At 45.6% G+C, this 21,614-nt stretch overlaps 1 protein-coding gene across 1 annotated transcript in view; it reads right to left on the reverse strand.

Annotated features, from left to right (window-relative positions):
• Window positions 1–21,614, reverse strand: part of AIRE (autoimmune regulator) — a 37,613-nt gene that overhangs the window by 4,549 nt on the left and 11,450 nt on the right. The window contains exons 6-15 of the mRNA XM_084846830.1: window positions 21,470–21,541; window positions 18,179–18,309; window positions 15,925–16,002; window positions 10,145–10,260; window positions 8,004–8,100; window positions 7,046–7,201; window positions 4,363–4,484; window positions 3,435–3,531; window positions 2,805–2,873; window positions 2,293–2,399 (exon numbers count right to left, since the gene is read on the reverse strand). Coding sequence (XP_084702956.1) covers window positions 2,319–2,399; window positions 2,805–2,873; window positions 3,435–3,531; window positions 4,363–4,484; window positions 7,046–7,201; window positions 8,004–8,100; window positions 10,145–10,260; window positions 15,925–16,002; window positions 18,179–18,309; window positions 21,470–21,541 — 1,019 coding nt within the window. The 3' untranslated portion in view covers window positions 2,293–2,318. The remainder of the gene's footprint in view (window positions 1–2,292; window positions 2,400–2,804; window positions 2,874–3,434; window positions 3,532–4,362; window positions 4,485–7,045; window positions 7,202–8,003; window positions 8,101–10,144; window positions 10,261–15,924; window positions 16,003–18,178; window positions 18,310–21,469; window positions 21,542–21,614) is intronic.

Genomic DNA, 21,614 nt, shown 5'->3' on the forward strand with positions numbered 1-21,614 from the left:
AAATTGTTTTTTTTTTTTTTAATATACAGAGTTGGAGATTTGGCTTTCCCATTTCAAACTCATCCAAGAGGCATTTTTCACATTCTTTTCATTCAGATGCATTGATTCATTTTTTAAAAAGAGTATAACCCATCACAGCCCCAAGGAGATGGTCCAGGATGAATAAAAGTATAAACCCATTAAAATAAAATGACAGAAGAATGCTCTTGCAATCAAATGCATTAAAAACCCTTTGCCAGCTTAGCCTTATCTCCAAATGCAGTCCATACTGGTCTTGCAACAGTTATAAAAAATAATTAGGATTGACTTTGCATCCCTCTCCTAGAAACTTTCCCAGTCACTCATGCAGCCACCAAGATTGTTTTTCTGTGCACTTTTGCTGTTTGAATTTGCCATGTGGCGCTCTCCAATCAATCTTAATGGCCATGAAGGAACATAGAAGATAAGCAGAATCAGTCAAGGACTATTCACGAACACCTACAAGATCCCATGATGTCAGCAACACTTATTATCAATACTATCAACTGTCACAGGAAGGACTAAAAGGATCATTAGGATGCAATTCCCCCTATATGGTAATCCTAGATCTCAATAACTAATCAGAACATGATTGTTCAGTTCTGCAAAACTGGTTTGACTTCTGATGTTTGGGTAGACTCATTTCTAGGGTGTTCACAAAGAAGTGATATGACTAGCACCAAGGGCTGGCCCTAGGATAAATAGGGCCGTGGGCAAGGAGTACCTTGGGTGCCCCCTCCCCATAGTCAGTTTTGCAAAGCCACCCAGAGGATTTATGGGGCCTGCTGCAGGTGTGATGTCCAGCGAGAATGACATCACTTAAAACCTTGATCTCTCAGCCACTGTGCTACAGTTTGCACAAGCCAAAGTTCAAGAAGCCACATTCTCAGCAGCGGCAGTGCACTATAGGGATGGTGCAGGCATCCGGTTGGGGCTTGAAGCTTGGTGATTTCTTGCTGGCTTGGCCCCTCAGCTGCCAGTCTGCAGACAGCTGCATTTACCTGACTTAGCACGTGCTGAGTCGGGCAAACACGGCGGGCCCCGCTGAGCCGCCATTTTGTGCAAAATGGCAGCTCAGCCTTTTCTGTAAAGGCTGATTTTACGTAAATGGCAGCTGTAAAGCAGCCATTTATGCAACATTATGGCACAAAAGGTCCATTTATGCCTGTAATGTTGTGTAAATGGTCGCTTTACAGCTGCCGTTTAGGTAATTGGCCCTTTAGAAAAAAGGCCAAGCCACCATATTTATGCAGAAAGGTGGCTCGGCGAGGGAGCAGGCGGCTGTGCCGCTCGCCAGGCACCTGCAGACCATGGGTGAGCAGGGTTGGGCAGCTGGTGAGGTTCCAGCCCACAGGGTGAGCTGCAGTGAGTTTGCCCATCCCTAGTGCACTATGCAACACAGCACAGCTATCACAGGTTTGACTTTTTGTTTTGTAGCAGTTCCTATATTTTGGGAAGTGTTCTTTATTTCAGAATATCCATTATTTTTATCTTCAAAAATAATAAAGAAAAGTTATAAATAAAAATGGTATCCAGCTGATCTCTTACAACTTGCGGCTTTATTTTATTATTATTTCTATACTGCTTATAGCAATTACAGTATTTGAAGGGCTGGTAATGGTGCCTAAAAGTAAAGCTGTGTTCCACTGATTTTTGCCTAGTGCAAAGTGGAAACTGAAAAAGAAACATACTTTAAAGCAGATTGAAGGACGATCGTTTTTGTAATTAGTACCCAACCTGTAGAACCTTGAAAGAAAGGTTACAGACACTTGCTTTTTGCCACCCTAGCTCACTGCAGACAGTGCATTCAAAAAACACAGCCACCGGGCTCAGCTTGGTGCCCCCCCTCAGCTCAGCTTGGCCCCCCACCACTAAGGTCAGCCCTGCTAGCACCATGTCTTCACCCCCTTTGAATTCCTAGTACAATGTACCATGTTTGGGATATGGCTCACTAGCTCAGAAGCAGTCCTTTGAAACCAGACATCAGTTTTCAGAAACATTCAAGTCCCCACCAGACAATTCTGTGAGAAGACTGCTTTCAAATATCTTACAAAAAATTAATACTCCCATTGTGCAATTATTTGAGGGAGATTGGGCTGATAACCTAGTCAGGCATAGACTGAAACATATATTCATTCTCTTAACTAGAAGTAAACACAGAAGCATCAATTTAAGCAGAATTATCATCACAGTAATATAGCGACTACATTAAAGCAGGTAATTTTGAGTGCCAGTTTTTCAGCTGCAGACAAATGCGAGCATATCTGATCTTACAGCAAAGCAGTGCGAAATCCAGAGTCCTATGAGAAAAATCCTTGGGTGTCTGACAACGGACGAGACATGCTCTGGAATGCCCAATGCAAGATCCCATCAAAGGTATTCTGGAAGATTACAGAGAAAAGAAAAACATTTCTATTTGTCTACCTGGTCATGAGTATTTGCATGCAAGAGGTGACAGTTCTTGCTAGCAGAACAGACAGTACAGACAATAGGCCAAAACAGAAGTGTTCTCTTGCTTTAAAGAACTGAGTTAATTGACTCTGAGCAGAGATTCACCAGCATAATAACTATGACCCGGCATCCTTTCTAGTGGGAGCTTCTGTTGTGATACTAGATGTGATGAAAGTGAGTTACAATTACAGTGCCAAGTGCTGAAAGTTATCAGGAAGGACTTGATTTCTGCTGAAGCCTGCAGTATTGTGATTCTTAATTCCAGAAGCCACAAAACTTTCCAGTAATGTGCTACATGAATATAAAAAAATAACAAGAATATGGGTTCCCATTACCTCCCCTAGGAGAGAGTCCAGCTCATCTTTGTTCAGACAAGGTTCAGTCCCAGCAGATTCTTCCACCACCTAAGATTCAAAATAGTATCTTTCAACACTACCCTAGTCCCTAGGCATAAATATTAACAATAACAATGAGGCCCCCATGTGGCTGCGTAGTTAGAGTGTCGGACTAGCACTGGGGAGAGCCGAGATCAAATCCCCACTCAGTCATAAAAAAAACCCTCACTGTCTCCCAGCCTAACTTATTTCACGGGGTAGCTGTGAAGATAAAGTGAGCCAGAGAAGAAGGGTGGCATAAAAATGTTCATCATCATCATCTGTGATGGATGAGTTTCTCTGTGCAAAAAGGGGGAAGCAGGGAGAGAGATGGCCGAGTCTCACCATCTGTAAAATGGGATTGCACTAAGGCCATGAGGCTTTTTGAGCAAGTTCCTGGTGTTTGCAACAGAGGATCACATTGGACATGCTGGCTGGGGATTATGGGAGCTGTAGTCTCCTACATCTAGAGGGTATGTGGTTGGGAAATACTGATGGATCATATCTGGACCTCCTAGAGTTTCCTGGGTGACTTTCAGTTTTATCCAGTGGCCATGATTAGGCTGAAAAAAAGATGATGGAAACCCTGACCTTCACTGCTCGTAGCGTTGGAGCATTTGGGTTTGTGGCTCCTTCCAAGCTGATAGTTGCAGGGCTGCCAGAGCAGGACTTGCAGATCAAGATTCCACTGGAACACAACATAAGGATGAACTTAGGTACACCTTGAAGACATTGGCTTGTTTTTCACATAAGGGGTTAAATGAATCTGGACTGGATTACTTCAGACTGCAGGTGGGGGCTCATATGGTTGAACACTCTTACGCATAAAAATATACCATCCACACAGAAAACTAGATGTCAGAAAGAAGGCTAAGCTAGGCTCCCCCTCTCCAACACAGTTTTTTAGATGGAAGAATTTCTTTTCCTTTTTTGTATGAAGGAAGAGCATTTAAGCATGTGAGCTCCCACCTGCCGACTGAAGTGTCCAGGCACAGGTTTAGCTCTTCCTCTGCTCTATGTGAGAAGGAGACCTAAGAAGGAATGGAGGCCAGACCATAAAACTTAGGGCTGATTCATACAATTGCCTGAGAATTGGCTCTGGCTGCCCAGCTGTATGATGGAACCATATCGTTTTGCTGAGCATCAAACTCACCATGCCACCTTGTCTTGAGTACAATACTAGAACACCTACCTGGGAAGGACCCATGGCAGCTCTAGACAGAGGTGTCAGGTATCAGTTGGACTGATTTAGCACACTTGACACCTGTGCAAAACCATAAATGTGGCAGCCTCCATGCTCAACCCGCCAGGGGGCAGCACATTTTCAAAAGATCAACACTGCACAAAACTCCCATCGCTAATTGGTACTTCTTTCTTGCAGTGCCCGCCCCACATTTTTGGTTTAGTGCTATGTCACTATACTATCTGCATCAAGCCACCATCTGGACAAGGCCTCACGAACAAGAGCTAAGACATTTTGGGAGCTAGTGTTGGCTTTATTTTTGGATGTGATTGACACCTGATTTGATCTGCATGGGCAGGAAAATGGCAGGGCCAGTGGAAAGCCCTGAAACATTTACTGCAGTAGATCATGTCTCCTCCTTTCCTGCAGACACCGCACTTGTCTCCAAGGGTCAATTTCTGCAAACAAAATGAGATGTGGAGTCAGTTTCTAGCAAGACTTGGTCCTTTTCCCCCGCTCCAGAATTGTCCTGCAAGACAGAACTGCCATGTCTTCTGTTCTATCTTACGCTTGGGTGCTCCACTGAAATTCCTCAGACTTCTAACTTGCCCTATCCTTAAAGTTTGGGGCACAAATAACAAATTAAATGAAACCAGAAAGATTGAAAATCCAATTTAAAAATATAAAAACTGAGCAGCAAGAGGTTTGGGCTGCCGTGTCCACCCAGGTCGTAATCATGCAGGTAATGCTGGTGGCCATACCGTGCATTCAATAATAGTTTTGCCACTGACCTTGCATTCCAAAGGAGCAGCAAAAGATGGGGGCATGACTGGCCTCAGCCCTAAACACCCTAGGGACAGGGTAATAAGGCACACGCCATTTCCCTGCCCCTACACTTCTGGCAAAAACTTTCTCTTTCCCCTGTATCTCTTCCTATCTCCAGTTTTGATCTTGGCAATCAACAACAAAGAGCTAAGTGGCTATGAAGTTTAAACAGCATGGGAAACAGGAGCGAAAAAAAACAAATCTGGCCGCAGGAGCTGTTCCACACATAATGAATTCCTTACATGATGGATATGATTTCCATGCAGGAATCTGTATATCCCATCACCCACCTATCGAGACAACCATTCCTGTTAGTGCATATGTACATGTATGCATGCAATATCACATGTGAGCAAAGAGATGTAAAATTTCCGGAAATTTTGAGGCCATGGGGAAAAAAAACATTTTTTCCAGGTTTTTTCGGAAAAACTGGGAATCTTGGAAAAAAATTAAAATAAGCAATACTTACTTTTTTTAGCACCCTTTACAGACCGAAAGTCATTTTGTTCCTTTAAGATAGCCTTCCCCAATCTGGAGGTGTCCTCCGGATATTTTGCACTTCAGCTCCCATCAGCCTCAGGCAGCCTGGCCAATGGTCAGGAATGCAGGACACTGTAGTCCAAAATATCTGGAGGCACCCAGTTGGGAATGCTGCATTAGGAGCATAAAGCAGCCTTTCTGTTCCTAAAATTATTTTACATATGACTTAGTTTGCTCATAAAATTATCATTATATTTTAAAACTCATAAAAGTAAACTCTGTTAGTACATTTGTAATTATTGTCTGAATAGATTAGAACTACATTAAATGACTGCAAACAGCATCAGAAACACAGGACTCTCTAGAACAAAACCCACGCTGTCAAGAATGCACATTTACCATCAAGAATGCACGATGGTGACTCTACTCACATACTGGGAAACTGAGCATAAATGTCTATCAGTAAAATATACTTTAGATCAATAATGTTAATAAGGACTGAAAGAACTAACTATGCTTGGAATTTAAAAAATATTTTTCTCCGTGGCTTCATTATTTCCAGACATTTTACATCTCTAGTCTTTCTATAAAAGTGTTCTTATTACATAGTTTTTAGAAATCATTTTGTGGGGAGTAAAGTCTGGGTAACAATATATAAATACTTTGTCTTAAATTCTAAAAGAAAATATTTCATAATCCAAAGCTGTTCAATTTTTCCCAATTTTTTGGGAAAAAGCAAAAACAGTCCTCAGAAAAAAATGAAAAAATCAGTTTTTTTTTTCTTATTTTTTTCTGGGCCTTCACATCTCTAAGCAAAACACACATTTTACTGTGTGGAGATGCTGCAGGAATCCAGGGCATCTCCTCCATGTGTACACAGTGAAACAGATGCTTGCACATTCATCACATATGGTGGGGTATATGCAGGATATATGACATTCCTGTGTGGAACTAAGGGTAATACAGAGGGATAATTCGTCAGTCACCATAGGTTTTAAAAGTTCTTTGATGCTTTAGAGGCTTTTTGGGATGTGGTTGGTGGAGAAACTGCCATTGTCAGGTTTTCAGGGACCCAGGGAAAAAGAGAAGTGATCTAAGCAGAGCATGGTTTTATTGCAACATGGTTTTATTGCAACAACTTTATATCAAGCAAGTACCAAAATCTTTCATGGCTGCCTGACCAGGTCCAGCTTGTGTAGAGACAGCACTTCAGTCCAAAATAAAACTGGGTTGGAACTACTCCGGATTCCATTGAGCTAGAACTGCTCAGAAAATATGAAGTGGACTTCAAAACATGTTTGGGACATGGAGGATCAGCATGAAATTGATCTATGGAGCATGCAGAGCAGAGGCAGGAAACATGTGCTCCCCCAGATGTTGATGGACAGCAACTCCCATCAGCTCTAGCCAGCAAATGAGAGGGATGATGGGAGTTGCAGTCCACCTGATGCAGAGGATAAGAACGAATGTCACCAACTGAGTCATCCATCTTTGTTATGCACCTGCATAGGGTCAAAGAAACAACGTCCTCCTTCTTGTGATTCTGAGAACTCTGCTATAGCCCTCTAAACATTTAACCCGCCATAAACAAACCCCCTGACAGGAGGAGGAAGGCACAACTAAGGCAACAGCATCTCCCAGTGACTTAAAGCATCTGAAATGGCCATTCCCATTCAAACGTGTGGAAAATCCCATAAGGAGGAGAGCTACTGACCAGCTGTTTCTCCATTCCCACACTCTGTACTGTTGGTGGTCCTGCCACGGGCACTGGGGACAGAGAAGGCAGAGGCTGTCTGAAGGAGGCACACACAGGTTCTTTGATGAGAACTCTCCTCCCATCTTCAGTTGTCCTCTGGACATATACAGCACCCTAAGCGGGTATGAGAAATGAAGCTTGCTCGCGTCCCTATTCAGTAGCAATCAAAACATCCACAAGGGGGCACTGCAGGACACTGTATATGTTTCCATGGTTGACCACTGACAGCCAGTCACAGATCTTAACTCCCCTTGAGAGAGGCTGTATGATTTTTTGTTGTTGTTCAGATTAAAGCTGAATGCATTTCAAAGGTCTGGGTCATAATTCTGAGCAAAATTCCATTTCTTTTCTCACAAAGGAAGATTGAACCGCCATAAAGGAGCATGGAAAGAGTCAGGAATTTGCTTCCTGAGACCAAGGACAAGATGATGCCGTCTCCCGTTCCACATACAGAAGCTGACTGGACTTGGCAACTGAATCTTACTTCAGCACTGGTGATGGAACAAGGTCCTCCACTACACCTGAGGACAGCAGGCTGGCTTAGGACAAGCCGCATGGTACATGCAGCGCTGTCTTCAGCACCTGGCCGTTGCTCCCTGCCACCCAGCATCTGCTGCCTCAGGCTGCCACCACACTCTGCCCAACGCCAGCCCTGAAGGGTTCTGCCTCCAAAAACAAAGATCTTTTGGGGGAGGCCCACGAACAGAAAGGCAACCCTTGGAGCTGGTACATGTTGGACATTTTCTACATGGCAGAAGAGAGGAGCATGAAGAGACAGGAAGTTACGGGGCACTGGAAAATCGAGGATACTAGACTTATTGTATTTTATGGTGTTAATTGTTGTGAACTGCGCAGAGAGCTTCGCTATTGGGTGGTATGGAAATGTAATCAATCAATCAATCAATCAATCAAATACCTGAGTTTGAGAAAGTGGTTCGCTGTTATTCCCCTCTTCTTTGTGCCTGTCCTGTTTCATCTTCCCAGGTGAGCAGGAATCACACCTCCATGTCCCACTGCCCGGTGTCCCAAAACAGAAAGGCAGGAGTGTGATCATAGAGAGAGGGAGAGGGGAGAGAAAGAAATGAACAAGCTAGGCAAATGTGAGCAGAAACCATTTTCCCTTATGAAAAATAGCATCTCAATGGAATGCCACCAATTTCACACCCACTGCAGCCAATGGGGCCAGGCAGGCAGACATACCCAGACTACAGCTCTCTGTGCACTGGAAGAACCCCAGGAAAGAAAGGCTTCCTGGGACACTATGCTCGCAGAAGAAGATGGTTTGTACGGATCCTATAGTCTGCTGTGTGCATGTACATGAAGATCAGGAGTAAGAACTTTACGGTCATCGTCTGGATATTTAGCAACTAGCTAGTTATATTGTAATAGCTGCTAAACTAGGCTATTCTAAATATTGGAAATTATCTTAAATACCTTAATATAAGAGAGTGGGTAGCAAAGGTGTGGGACCTTGCTGTGATGGCCAAATTAATAACTAAGGAAAATAACAAAAAGTGAGATAATGTTATGGAGAATTGAGCACCATGAATTGTAAAGGTAATTTATTACTATCAAGCCCACATTTAGGTTTTAAAATGAATGGGTAAGATAATTGACTATGTAAATTTAATTTTCAACTTAGAATATTTGTAAGGTGTTGCCTACATTGATAATTGTTTATGTATACCTAATTTTTTAAAATAATATCAACAGTAAATGAATTGTAGACACCTCTTAGGATATAGATACATTATTGTTATTATCATCATATTTTTTTCAAGTTCTTTGAAGCGTGTGTGTGTGTGTGTGTGTGTGTGTATGTATTTCAATAAAAAAATTCTGGATATTTTTAGCATTTATACTTTGCCTTTCTAACAAGTATTTAAGGTGGCTTACAATCAAAATAAAATAATACACCACGATATAAACAAAAGATATAAATAAAACCAATGACAAACAATCTTTAAAAAAAAAGAATAAAAGAGTAACTTTTAAATATAGGCCTGGGATAGCCTTTATTAAATATGACACTCAGGCCCCTTTCATGGCCAGGTAACTGCTCCCCTATGGTGTAATCTAGTTTCCCCCAGCCCAGCACCCTCCAGATATGCTGGACTACAATGTACATCATCCCAACATAGCTGGTGGCTGGGGATGATGGAAGTTGCAGTTCAAAACATCTGAGGGACACCAGGTTGAGGCAGGCTTCTGTGAAATGTGTGAAAATATTTTAGCCACATGGTTAGAACTAATCCCATAGTTTTTTCCCTCAGCCTGAACAGCATCTCCTGCACGAGGCCAATCTGGTGATAGGAAAGACCCACCTGAGCACTCTTCAGGATTTGCACACTCTCTAGTGATGTGGGACCGCACTATGGAGAAAGGGCTCCCGTGCTACTGGGAGAGTGTGTGATGGGCAACTGCCTTACCTGAGCTGAACAATGTATATAGTTAGCAGGACAGAAGGATGCAACTGATGTTCTGGGATCAATACCATTCTACATTTCTACTGCCACTAAAATTAGTGGGACTATGAATACGTAAGTCAGGGGTGTTGAACCTCTTTTAGCACAAGGGCTGAATTCCATTTCAGAGAACCTCTCAGAGGCCACATTCCAGTGGTGGGCAGGACAAAAGGGGCGGAGCCAAAATACCAGCATATTTTAGCTTAAAGCTCTTACAAGCCTTAGTTACTAAGAGAGAAAAACAGCACACAAGCCAGAAAAGGGGGCAGGGGCAGGGAAAGGAGGCATGGCCCTCCGGGGGGCCCCGGAGGGCCAGATTTGGCCCCTGGGCTTGAGGTTCTACACCCCGATGTAAGTATTTGCAGCAAAGGGGCCATTGGGTCACCAGATCTTCAATTTTGGATAGGCTGGGGCTTAGTAGAGATGTCAGTGGGACCATACTATAGAAGTACCAAAGCAAATTGAGGAAATGGTTGCAGTGACCACAAAGAATCACAATCAGACAAGAAAGAAGACACCCTACAGTTGTGTACCTGGACCAATGTTTGATCCCAGGTGGAACATCAATACCCACTGACAAAACTGCCATTACCTGGGAATCTCTGTCAGTGGTGGTACAAGGCAGCCAAGATGAAAGGCCTTGGGGCATCCATCACAGCAGATCAGCTCCCCACCATCCCTGCAGATGGCACATTCATCATCGTTCTTCTGGCCCACCAAATTGTGGTTAGGATTAAATCAGAAAGAAAGCTCAGTTTTCAGCTAGTTTCTCTGTAAATGGCTGCACCCCGCTATCAGGACCACCCCTCTCTGATATCATCATCATTTGTCAAGCACCTAAAATTAACGACGCACTGTATGGAGATTAAAAACAGGACCATCCCTGCCCACAGGCTCACAGTCTAATAGATATGACACAAAAAAGAAGGGGAAGGGGAAGGGGAGGGAAGAGTGATGCCAGCAAGTTCAGGTACCAGCCCCTCAAGCTAATTTCAAGTACACACATACGCGCAAGCCAACAGCCTGTAGAGTCTAAGGACCTGCAGTGGCAGAGGTCAAAGTGGGCTTCCCTTCAGCTCTGCAGTCCCAGGACAATTGGCGACTGGAGAAAAGTTTCTTTTGGGCAGGGAGGAGGGAGGGAAACAAGCTCACTGCAAGACAGGTGACTGAACCGTACCTCAGGAGCAATGAAGAGAAGATGGAGGCTTACCTTGGCTTTGGCACTTTCCCATAGCTCTATGCCATACACTGAGACAGAGAGCACTCAAGAGGAGAATAGTGCCTGCAAGGCCCCAGCATAACATAGCCAGCCAGGTATCTTTTTCCTCAGGTCGCCTCTAGTCTACCCAGAAAGCCAGCTGGGTACACTGCCCAGCAGCTGACAGGTCAACCATCCACTTTTCTGCCCCATTCACTTATAAAGCATGGGCGGCTCCACTCTTCACGTCAGGGGTGGGGAACCTGTGGCCCCCCAGATGTTTTGGCCTACAACTCCCATGATCCCTCCCCACTGACTATGCTGGCTAAGGATGATGAGAGTTGTAGGCCAAAACATCTGGAAGGTGACAAGTTGCCCAAACCTGTTTTTGTGGGTAGTACCTGGTGGTGTCCCAGCACTAGCACTAATGACATCGCGCTAACATAAACCAATACTTGTACAGTGCATCCAGTACAATGGATCTGCCACCAAATTTTGGCAGCAAATGGTTGCTTCCCCCATTGCACTAGTTAATGTGGCACAAGACTTGGTTTACACTAGTGCAACATGATTTGTGCTAGTGCTGGGATACCACTGGCTATTACCCAGTGTAAAGAATAGAACCCGCACTCCTGCTTGATATGCGTATGGGACAGAAATGTGGATAACATACTCACGGCTGCTCTGTTTGGTCCATAGGGTCCAGGCCCAGCAGTGAGGCAGAGTGTCATGACCCACTGGAGGAATACACCTCAGAGGAAGAGCTGGAGCTCCCGGAAACAGAGGGCACCCCAGATCAGTCCCTGTCACCAGACCAGGAGGAGCCCAGGCCCTCAGGTGAGATGGCTGCAGGTCCATCCCCATCATGCGAGGGGACCGTGCCTCTGAGGCAGAGGCTGAGCAAACCCCAGGCTCCTGGGGGCATCACCTCATGAGCAGGCCAGTAGGGCTCCAGTAAGAAGGAGTGCTCATGTGCAAAGAAGGACTTCTCAGGAGAAAATAACTCCTCAGGAGTAGGGCTCTGAACAGTGAGCTCTGATTACTGAAGCTGAACTCTGGGTGGGTTTTTGGGGTTAAAAGACTTCACTGTAGACCTAGCCAATGTTGGAACAACATCGTTCATCAGCTCCTGTGCCTTGTACCTTGCTTTCTGGACACCACACTTTAAGAAGGATGCAGGCAAGCTGGAGAGGGCTCAGAGGAGGGCAACAAAGATGATCAGGGGACTGGAAACAAAGCCCTGTGAGGAGGGACTGAAAGAACTGGGCATGTTTAGCCTTGAGAAGAGAAGGCTGAGGGGAGATATGATAGCGCTTTTCAAGTACTTGAAAGGTTGTCACAGAGAGGAAGGCCAGGATCTCTTCTTGATCATCCCAGAATGCAGGACACAGAATAATGGGCACAAATTACAGGAAGCCAGATTCTGGCTGAACATCAGGAAAAATGTCCTGACTGTTAGAGCAACACGACAATGGAACCAATTACCTAGGGAGGTAGCGGGCAATCCCACACTGGAGGCATTCAAGACGAGGCTGGACAGCCATGTGTCAGGGATGCTCTGACTTGGATTCCTGCACTTAGCAGGGGGTTGGACTCGATGGTCTTATAAGCCCCTTCCAACCTTACTATTCTATGATTCTATGAGCCTTGCTTGTATCTGGACCATTCCTGCATTTGCCTGATCCCATACTGGACTGGAACTTTTGTGCACAACCATTTGCCTGCTTTGTCACCTTGCCCCATAATGTGCTCCAACTCAAGAGTCTGCTGCAGCCAATGCAGGACACAGAGGAGCTGCCCAGGAGGCCAAAGAGGAGAAAAACCACAACAGTTCTAAGTTAAGCCTGCTGAAACAGCAGGGGAGCTGTTCAGCCAGGTAGCTAAAGAGCTACATCAAGAACCAAGCGGCTAGTCAAAAGTGGCACTCCACAAACAATACCTAAGCAGCTATGGATGGATTTTAAAGCTGGTCCTGCAGCTCCACCCTTCCTACAAGTGCAGTAGTGATGCCTGATCCTAGTAACACTTCAGCCAATGATGTTTCCCCAGGAGCAGTGCTATGAAAACGGAGGCCCAGGCTGCAAGGGGAGCATTGGTTTCCACTTGGGTTAAGCAGTGCCTTTGTTTCTGGGGTCCTGAGGGTGATCCTGAAGGATCTGGGGCAATGAGAGAATAGCTGGTTCCCCAGATTCATCAGGTTCCAAGACGGGGGAGACCTCTCTGGCTGGTACCCTGGAGACATCAGGATGAGGTTTCAACTCCTCCTGCCCTCAGCATAGACCCGGGGCCTGTGATGGGGTTCTCCTCCACAGCTGAGACTCTGCAGTCCAGTACTGCATGCAAAGTCCTGGTCACCAGCCTCCTCCTCCTCTAATGAAACCCATGCCTGGAAATGAGAGGATTGCTGGCAAAGGGGATAGAAAAAGTGGCATAATGGCAATGGAACTTAAGGTTCTTAGGGAGCAATCCTATACGGATCGACAGTTGCCACTGAGCCTGGGGGCGACTGCCTATCCAGTGCAGGGTGGGAGGAGTGGTGAGGAACGGATCTTAGGGCTGGATGCACCTGATCTCGGAAACTAAGCAGGGTCAGCCCTGGCTAGTACTTGGATGGGGGACCGCCTGGGAATCAGGCTTCCTGCATTGAGCAGGGGGTTGGACTTGATGGTCTCGTAGGCCCCCTCCAACCCTATAATTCTATTATCCTCCCTGCTCCCGCCACACTGCTTTTGCAGCTAGACAGCTGATTTCGTCTGTCTAGCTGCCGGACCTCAGAGTGCAGGGAGAGGCGGCTGGACAACACACAGGAAGTGTCGTACCAGCACTTCTGACCTCCCCGTCCTGGCCCACCCCTGGGAATGCCTCATTTCCCCTGCTTCACGCTGCTCTTCCGAGTGCAGAGAGCAGGGCTGATCCGAGCTGCCTATGAGACGGCAGAGGAGACAGTGGAGGTCGATTCTCCAGGAACCGACCTATCCTATGGCCATCTAGCTGCTGACAAGCGGCCATAGGATTGTGCCGTTAAAGACGCAGACTTCAGAATGTTGGTAATTCCTGCAAAAGAATCTGCACAAATGCTCAACCATAATAAAGGGCCACATCCTATATCAGGGGTGGGCAACACGTGGTCTGCATACAGCTCCCCCTGGCCATTTTTTCAGGGGTCTGATTGCTGCCGCCAAATTTCTTGCCAGCATGATGGAGGCAGCAACACCCCACCCCCCCAAATCCTTGAAAACAAGGCACACAGGGAGCTTTCTTATAAGCAGAATTGTGCTCCTGGAAGCCTACAGCATCTCAGTGGGGGGAACGGAGCCCCCGACCTCTGGAAGCTACCCACTCATTAGGGCCTATATGAAGCAGGACTGATGTTCTATCCTTCTCTTGAGTCTTTTTTTTCACGTGGGTTTTTGCATAAGTCTGACAACCTTGATGGGATGTGTGGAGGGCATGCCAGGGACTGCGCTTCTGCAAGCCTCGCTAATTAGCCCCTATTCAATCATGAGGCCTGAAACTAAAACCCATCTGAGCAGGGGAAGGGGGTGACCAGTAACATCCTTGATGTACCTTGGACTTGATGGCTGTGATTGCTTTTAACTTTGAAATCTTCGGGGAATTCCATCTTGGCAGGAGCAGCGCAAGCTCCACCAAGGGGGGGGGGGGATTCTCCTGGCTAAAACATGCCCCAGCAGTGAATCTGGCACCAATTTAAGTAGGTAAGGAAACCTGGGGCTTCCCAAACAGAGCAAGGTGGAACTTCCAAGAAACACCAAGCTACATGCTGTGGCTTAGTGGAGATGAGGAGCTAATGAGCAGGATGGCAAGGCACCAGCAACAGCACCCAAGGGGTAGCTCCCTGCGTGCCCCTCGGAGGCACCCATCCCTGGAAAAGCTGTAAGAGTTGTGGTGATCTTTTGAGCATGCCTTCTCAGACCAAAAGACTGTCTATCTGCTTCTGCTGTTTTGGGCACGATTTGTAACTGAAGGTACTTTAAACAGCCTTGTACAGTACATGTCTTTTCCCATGTCCAGTCTTAATCAGTTTCCAATTTCTAGACTTTTAAATGTGAAAAAGTGAAGACTATTTCACATTTTACCTGCCAGACACATTTCCAGCTCCTACAGTAGGACTCAGAACAAACACCATAATCTTTGCCTGGAAATGTGTGGCTGAAAGCACATGGGGGCATGTGCTAGGGAGCTGCTATTAGCTGCCACCCCCTGCGTGTTTTCAGATGTATTTCCCCCTTTCAAATGCGACTGTGTTCATCCCATGTACATAGGGTAGATACCTGGAAAATAAGTCTGCAGCGTAAAATGTGAAGCATCCCTCATTAAAATGACACTAACTTCTGCATAATACCCTGTACACTTGATTCAATCAACAAACGGCCTGGCTGCTCCCCTCCCACATTTCCTATTCCATTCCTTTAATTTTTAAAAAACGTAATACTGACTACACACATTCCCACCTCCTACTCTGCCCCCCTTTCCTACTCTTAAAAATCTCATCCCGGGCCCCTGACAATGCCCAGCCAGTGAGTTCTAAATCCAGTGGAGATTAACAGTGCACCAGTGTGCAAACAAACTGTGTGGTGTAGCGGATATAGTAAGCTGGAGCTGGACTGGGAGACCTGTGTTAGGAACACAGGTAGCTGCCTTATACTGAGTCAGCCCAATGGTCCATCCAGCCCAGTCTTGCGGACCGGAAGCAGCTCTCCAGGGTTTCCAGCAGGATTCTTTCCTAGCCCTGCCAGAAGATGCTGGGGCTCGAACCTGGGACCTTCTGTGTGCAAAGCAGGTGCTCTGCCACTGAGCTACGGCCCCTCCCCATAAAGCTCGCTGGACGACTTTGGGCCAGTCACTGTAGAGCTACCGCAAGGATAAAATGGGGCAATCCTATGTGCGCCACCTGAACTCCTTCCAGACAGGACGGAATACAAGTCTTGACTCATAATAAAAACAAACGTTGTTGCTGAGTGTGAGGGTGAACAACTTTCCATGCTACTCAAAACAAAAACAAAAAGGCAACAGAACATCCCACAATAGGAGGAAATATACAAGGAACAGCCCAGGGACAAAGGAAAGAACATACAAAGAGCACTGGCAAAGCTTTGCTGGCATATCCCTAAAATGTGTGTGTGTGTGTGTGTGTGTGTATGTCCTCCCGATACCTGATGGGGAGCTGGATCCACAGTGTGAAAAGGGATGGTGTGGCGCCTCTCCTGCAAGTTTGCTTTTTGATCTCCATTCTGAAGAAGAAGAGAAAGATTAGGCATGTACAGATGAACGTGCTGACTAAGTCTGCAGTCCTGAAGCATGCTGAGGTGCAAGCCCCATGGAACACAGTGGGACTAACTCCTGAGTCAATATCCATAGGATTGCCCTGGACCAGCCTTCCCCCAACCTGGTGCTTTCTGGATGTGTTTGGCCACAATTCCCAGCATCTCCCAGCTAGCCCTGTTGGGAATGCTAGAAGCTGTAGTCCAACACACCTGGAGGGCACCAGGTTGGGGAAGGCCGCCCTGACTAAGGGTCTCAATGTGCTCTTCGCCCATCAACATTTTTGCACCTTGAGTTAAAAGCCAAAATGATGCCCCCCTGCAGCTCCTTCACCCCCGGCCCCGGCCATGGCAAATGGAGACAGGAAAACAGTGCCTCACAGGGAACAGGCAGATGGGGATCTCCCACTGTCTTGAAGCAAACTGGTCTATTGCTGGTGTTCTGCATGAGCTGTGGTGATTATTTTATTTATTTATATTTTTAATATGCTCAGTAACCAAATTCTGGGCAGATTACAAACAGCTAAAAGACTAAAATGTTATACAGATGGTTAAAAAATATAAAATATAATACAAATATTTTAAAATTAACACGTTACTTTTGGAGTGACATTAAGGCACAGCTGATCCAGAGGACAGCAACATCAGATCAGCTGGATAATTTCCATTAATATCATTTTGGGTTGAGGGATGTGGACTGAATGACCTTTCAAGGGTCCCTTACAACCCAACGCCTATGACTGCAAAGAGATTTAGGATCCCTTCCATCTATGTAATCCTTGTCTCTAAAGTCGTAGTCCTATGCACGTTTAGACAGAGAAAAGGCCTACAACTCCCAGCATTCCCCAGGGCTGGCTGGAGAATGCTGGGAGTTGTAGGCCTTTTCTCTGTCTAAACATGCATAGGATTGTGCCCTAAGATTTCTGTAAGCAGAGCTATCAGTGTGGATGCCTTGAGGCAATATCTCAAAACTTGACAGTTGATAGCTGGTAACATTCTGGTGATGTGCTTCAATGGCTCAAGAAGGCAGAGATGATGGGCAGAGATGACTCATCTTTATTTCTCCCAGTAGATAAGGGAAGGGGGTAAATGAGGCCTGTGTCTGGAGCAGGAAACCAGCCTCCCCTGGAACTGGATCTGAAAAGGAGGCAGAAAGCCAACTTTGTTCTGTACAGGAAATCCTATGGCACAATGGGTACCCCTAGACACCTGATGGGGGGCAGGAATCTGTTGAAGGGTTAACACTGTGAACCCAGCATTAACACTTAAGTTCAGTCTGTACATATTTTATTCATTCATTCATCCTATTCCATTTCTGTCCCATCCAATAGCTGAAGCTCTCTAAGCGGTTCACAAAAATCAAACCAAAAATTACAACTTAAAACAATATAAAAGATGAAAGCTTAAAAACTACACTGGAAAAGTGCAACCAGAATAAAACCTAGTAGCAATGCAGGGATTTAAAACAGGAGCTGAAAGACTAGAGTGCTACAATGCTGGGAAAATCAAAAGGTCTTCACCTGGCGCCGAAAGGAGTACAATGCGGATGCCAGTCATATGTGTAAATAAACTTTGTATCATGGAAACACCATAGGTCTCTGGTGACCTCCTTCTAAGGCAACTGAATCCTGAAGGGATGCCACACAAAAGCCACACAAGCTCTCCCACAGGTGAAAGAACCAAGCCGAGCCATAAAGCAAGGAGGACAAACTCACTCCTGAATGAAGTGTTTTGGCTCTTGAATGCATGACAGACTAAAGGCTCATTTACACAGCTGTCGTTGTTCATCCCGTGGAATTCCCAGAGTGTGGTGACTGGGTCATGCGACGCATTTGCCGCAGGCAGAAGTTGCCAGGTTTGCATCTTAATATAGGCGGGCAGTTGCATGCAAAACTAATTGTAAAGCGCCTTGCTGCAGGTGCTACCTATGTAATAAGTGGCGCTGTCTGCTCATGGCAAATGATGCACACGACCCACCCACCTCTCGCCATAGACTGAGAAATTCTGTGGCCCCCACATGCTTGGCCCTGCATGGGCTACTCTTCACTGCAAAAAAAATGCTGCTAACCCCAGCATGGGCTACTCTTCACTGCAAAAAATTACCCTAGAAAATGTGAAGGGGCTAGAAGTATAGTGTCTTACATACATATTCAGGGATCTGAGATTCTTTGGCTTTCACACTGGGCTTCGCTTCACGAGCTTTATTCTTCTCTCCAAGCTCTTCCAATTTGCTTGATGCATACAATTCACCAGCTTTGATGCCTTTCTTAGCATCACCTGGAAAAAAGAAGATTGCACTGGTTTTCTGTTCTAACGGGATTGTTTCATTTTAGCTATAATTGGAATGGTAAACCAAATGCTTCTTCTCAAAATACATGCATAGTAAATACTTTCTCCATTTCCCCATCAGCAAGATGTGTTATGTCCCTTATAACACAAGAAGAGGGAGAAGCTTGACACAATATGGAGAATGCAAAGCCACTGTTTCAGTGGCGATAAAGTGATCGGAATGTTGGATTTGGGGAGACTTGTCAGCTCTGCTCTGCTGTGGACACGTTGGGTGGTATCTCATCCACACTTCTTCATCTGTAAAATGAGGCTTTATTTATTTATAATTATTTTTAAAGTGCATTCAAAAAGTGCCATTATAACAAAAGTGGTGAAGTAAACAGTGCCTTTTTCATGAAGTTCTCTATGCAGTCAGTGGGACTTCCTTCCAAATAAACATGCTTGAGGATCAGGCTGTAAAGGGCCACTTCACAAAGCAAAACAACAAAATCAAAATCCTAACATGCAACCTGCTTTTGACCGTCCACTCGTGCTGAATGCATGGATTTATTTATTTCTTTACCCCAGAGACTGAGCTTCAGGTGAGGCCATGGGGGCAGGTCAGGGAGGAAATTAATTTGGGGGGAAGGGAAGCTGATATCCTTTGCTCTTGTTGGACTGAATGACCTGCACCAATTCTGCCTTGGCTTTAGAATCATCTATGCCTTCTGTTTGGGGAAGGGCTGTAGCTCAGGGGTCAGGAGCCCCTGCTTGGCATGCAGAAGGTCCCAGGTTCAATCCCCAGCATCTCCAGGTAGGGCTGGGAAAGGCCCCGACCCTAAACACTGGGGAACTGCTGCCAGCCAGTGTTGATAGTATTGAACTGATTTGGGACAAGGCAGCTTTCTATGCACCTGTTACACTTTATTTTTTTCCTCAGTCAATTTTCGCTTATAAAGAGAAAGGTTTCCACAAAGTCGCCACTCCAACACCGTTCCCACAGGAAATTGATCCTAAAATGGGGACTCTGAACAACCTACCACTGGGATAAATTATGATAATGCTTGGAATTGCATAGCATGATAAAGATCCAACACTTATTTTCTCACTTGCCCCCTCCCCTTGTCTGGCAGAAGATGAGTCCTCTGACTGCCTCACGCACAAGCCCCAACAGAACAGGCCAGATTTTACTAGATTGCCATATCCCGCTGTCCTGATCTTAGTCAAGTCATTGCACTGAATGTGTCTATGTGGTTCCCTGGAAATTCAATTCTGCTCCAGTCACTGGAGTTTTCTAGTTTCTGCTGTGACAATATGTGAGTTCCTACCCAACTCAAAAACTTGCTTGATGAAAAATCCTTCGACAGTCCCACAGCTCACTGGCCTTTCAATTAATGTCACAAATGCAGCCTTTTAGAATGAAAGTGGCAAAATCTGAAGAACTCTACGCCCACCTTCCCCAACCTGGTCTCCCCGCTGCCCCTCGATGTGTTGGAGTCAGCGGAGGCTGATGGCACTGATGCCAGTGGGGCAGTGAATCCACTCCAAGTTTCAGCCAGAACTTGAAAGGAGCCATCCAAGGTGTGAAGCCTGAACTGAAACCCGAAGTGGATTCACTGCTCCACTGACATTGGAGCCACCAGCCTCCACTGGTTGGGGTGCAACTCCCATTATTCCCAATGGCCATGCTGGGGGAAACCAGGTTGGGAAGGCTGGTGTGAAAAACTGTCATGAGAATATTGCATAAACTGGGTTGGAAGTGAAGTTCCATGGAGGATACAAAGAATAGGGTGTGGCACAGTATCTTCCCATAATACGTACAAGGTGACTTATCACTTTTGGCCTGAAAAGCAGGCAGAAGATTTGGCCCAGGACCTCATATGTCTTTGTTTACAATGCAAAATCAGCAAATGCTACAAGATTTGGTGCTTTTTGCCCACACCCTGAGGTCAGTACATTGCAGTTGATTTAACCTTCAGCTGACATACAATGTTTATGCTGCAAAAAAAAACAGAAAGAAAAAAGGAAATAAATGGGAACCTGCGTAGGCAATTACTAGATGTTACATTTCCACTGCTCAAGCTTCACCACTAATTTGAAAAGCAAACATTCCTACCATGATCAAAATTCAACCAGAAAGCGTGGAAACCAGGTTAATCTGGACTTCAGAGGTGAGCAACTCATGGCTCTCCAGATGTTGTTGGACTGCAACTTTCACCACCCCAAGCCAGCATAGCCAAATGGTGAGGGATGATGGGAGTTGCAGTCCAACAACATTTGGTGGGCCAGAAAATTCCCACGCCTGCTGTACTTGGTTATCACAGAAGCAATATGTCAGCTAAAGGGATGGAACGCGCTTGTCTTTTCTCCTCAGTACCCCTGTTTGTTGTGTCTGAAATGGTGTAACAGGCAAGTCTACTTTTCTTCTGGTTCGTTGAGCGAGATGGAAATATATAATGGAATACTATTTCACAGGATAAATTGGCTCATTCAAATACCTTAGAGATGGGTTCTGCTGCGACGCAATGGAGAGCATACTTGGTTTGTATGTGGCAGTCCTAGGCTTGAATCTCTACTCATCTATACAGCTTGCTGGATATGGCCTTGGCAAGTCATTATCTCCCAGCCTAATCTAACCCACACAGTCCTTGGCAAGATAAGAATTTTGTACACTGAACGATGCTATAAGCCAGGGGTGGGGAACCTTAGGCCCAGGAGCCAAATCCAGCCCACATGGGGTCTCAATCTGGCCCTCTGGGGTTGCCAGATGGCCACTTCCCCTTCCCCTGGCCATGCCCCCTTCCTTCCAACCACTGATTGTTTAGTGGCTTCTCGGCTCTTGTGCAGTTTTTCCTCCATTCTAAAAGGTTGAGATGCCTCTCCCAAGACTTAGTTACTGGCTGTAAGAGCTTTGAACTACAAGATGTTAGTATATTTTTTTGTATTTTTGGCCCCACACTTTTGGCCTTTGGCCACACCCACCACCGGAATGCTCCCCTGAGAGTTTCTCTGATATTGAATTTGGCCCTCAGGTTGAAAGAGGTTCCCCACTCCTGCTAGAAATTCTAAATAATAGAGAATAGATTTTGGTAACTTTTGAGTGAGACATCAGTCCAGGCACAGCATAATGATGTATAGATTAGGGGAATCAACATGGGCTTATGCTTACCATTTGGAAGTGGGTAATGCTGAATGTCCACATTCTCTGATTTCTTCACAGCTTTTGCCCTTGGGAGGGACCCTGTTGATTTACAGAACAGGTTACAACACTGAAAGCAAGAGATATCTTTTCTTCCAAAATGAGCAGCAGGTAC

The sequence above is a fragment of the Heloderma suspectum genome, chromosome 3, assembly GCF_057233095.1.
Source record: "Heloderma suspectum isolate Gila_16-S chromosome 3, 16-S_ref, whole genome shotgun sequence".
Lineage (NCBI taxonomy): Eukaryota > Metazoa > Chordata > Lepidosauria > Squamata > Helodermatidae > Heloderma > Heloderma suspectum.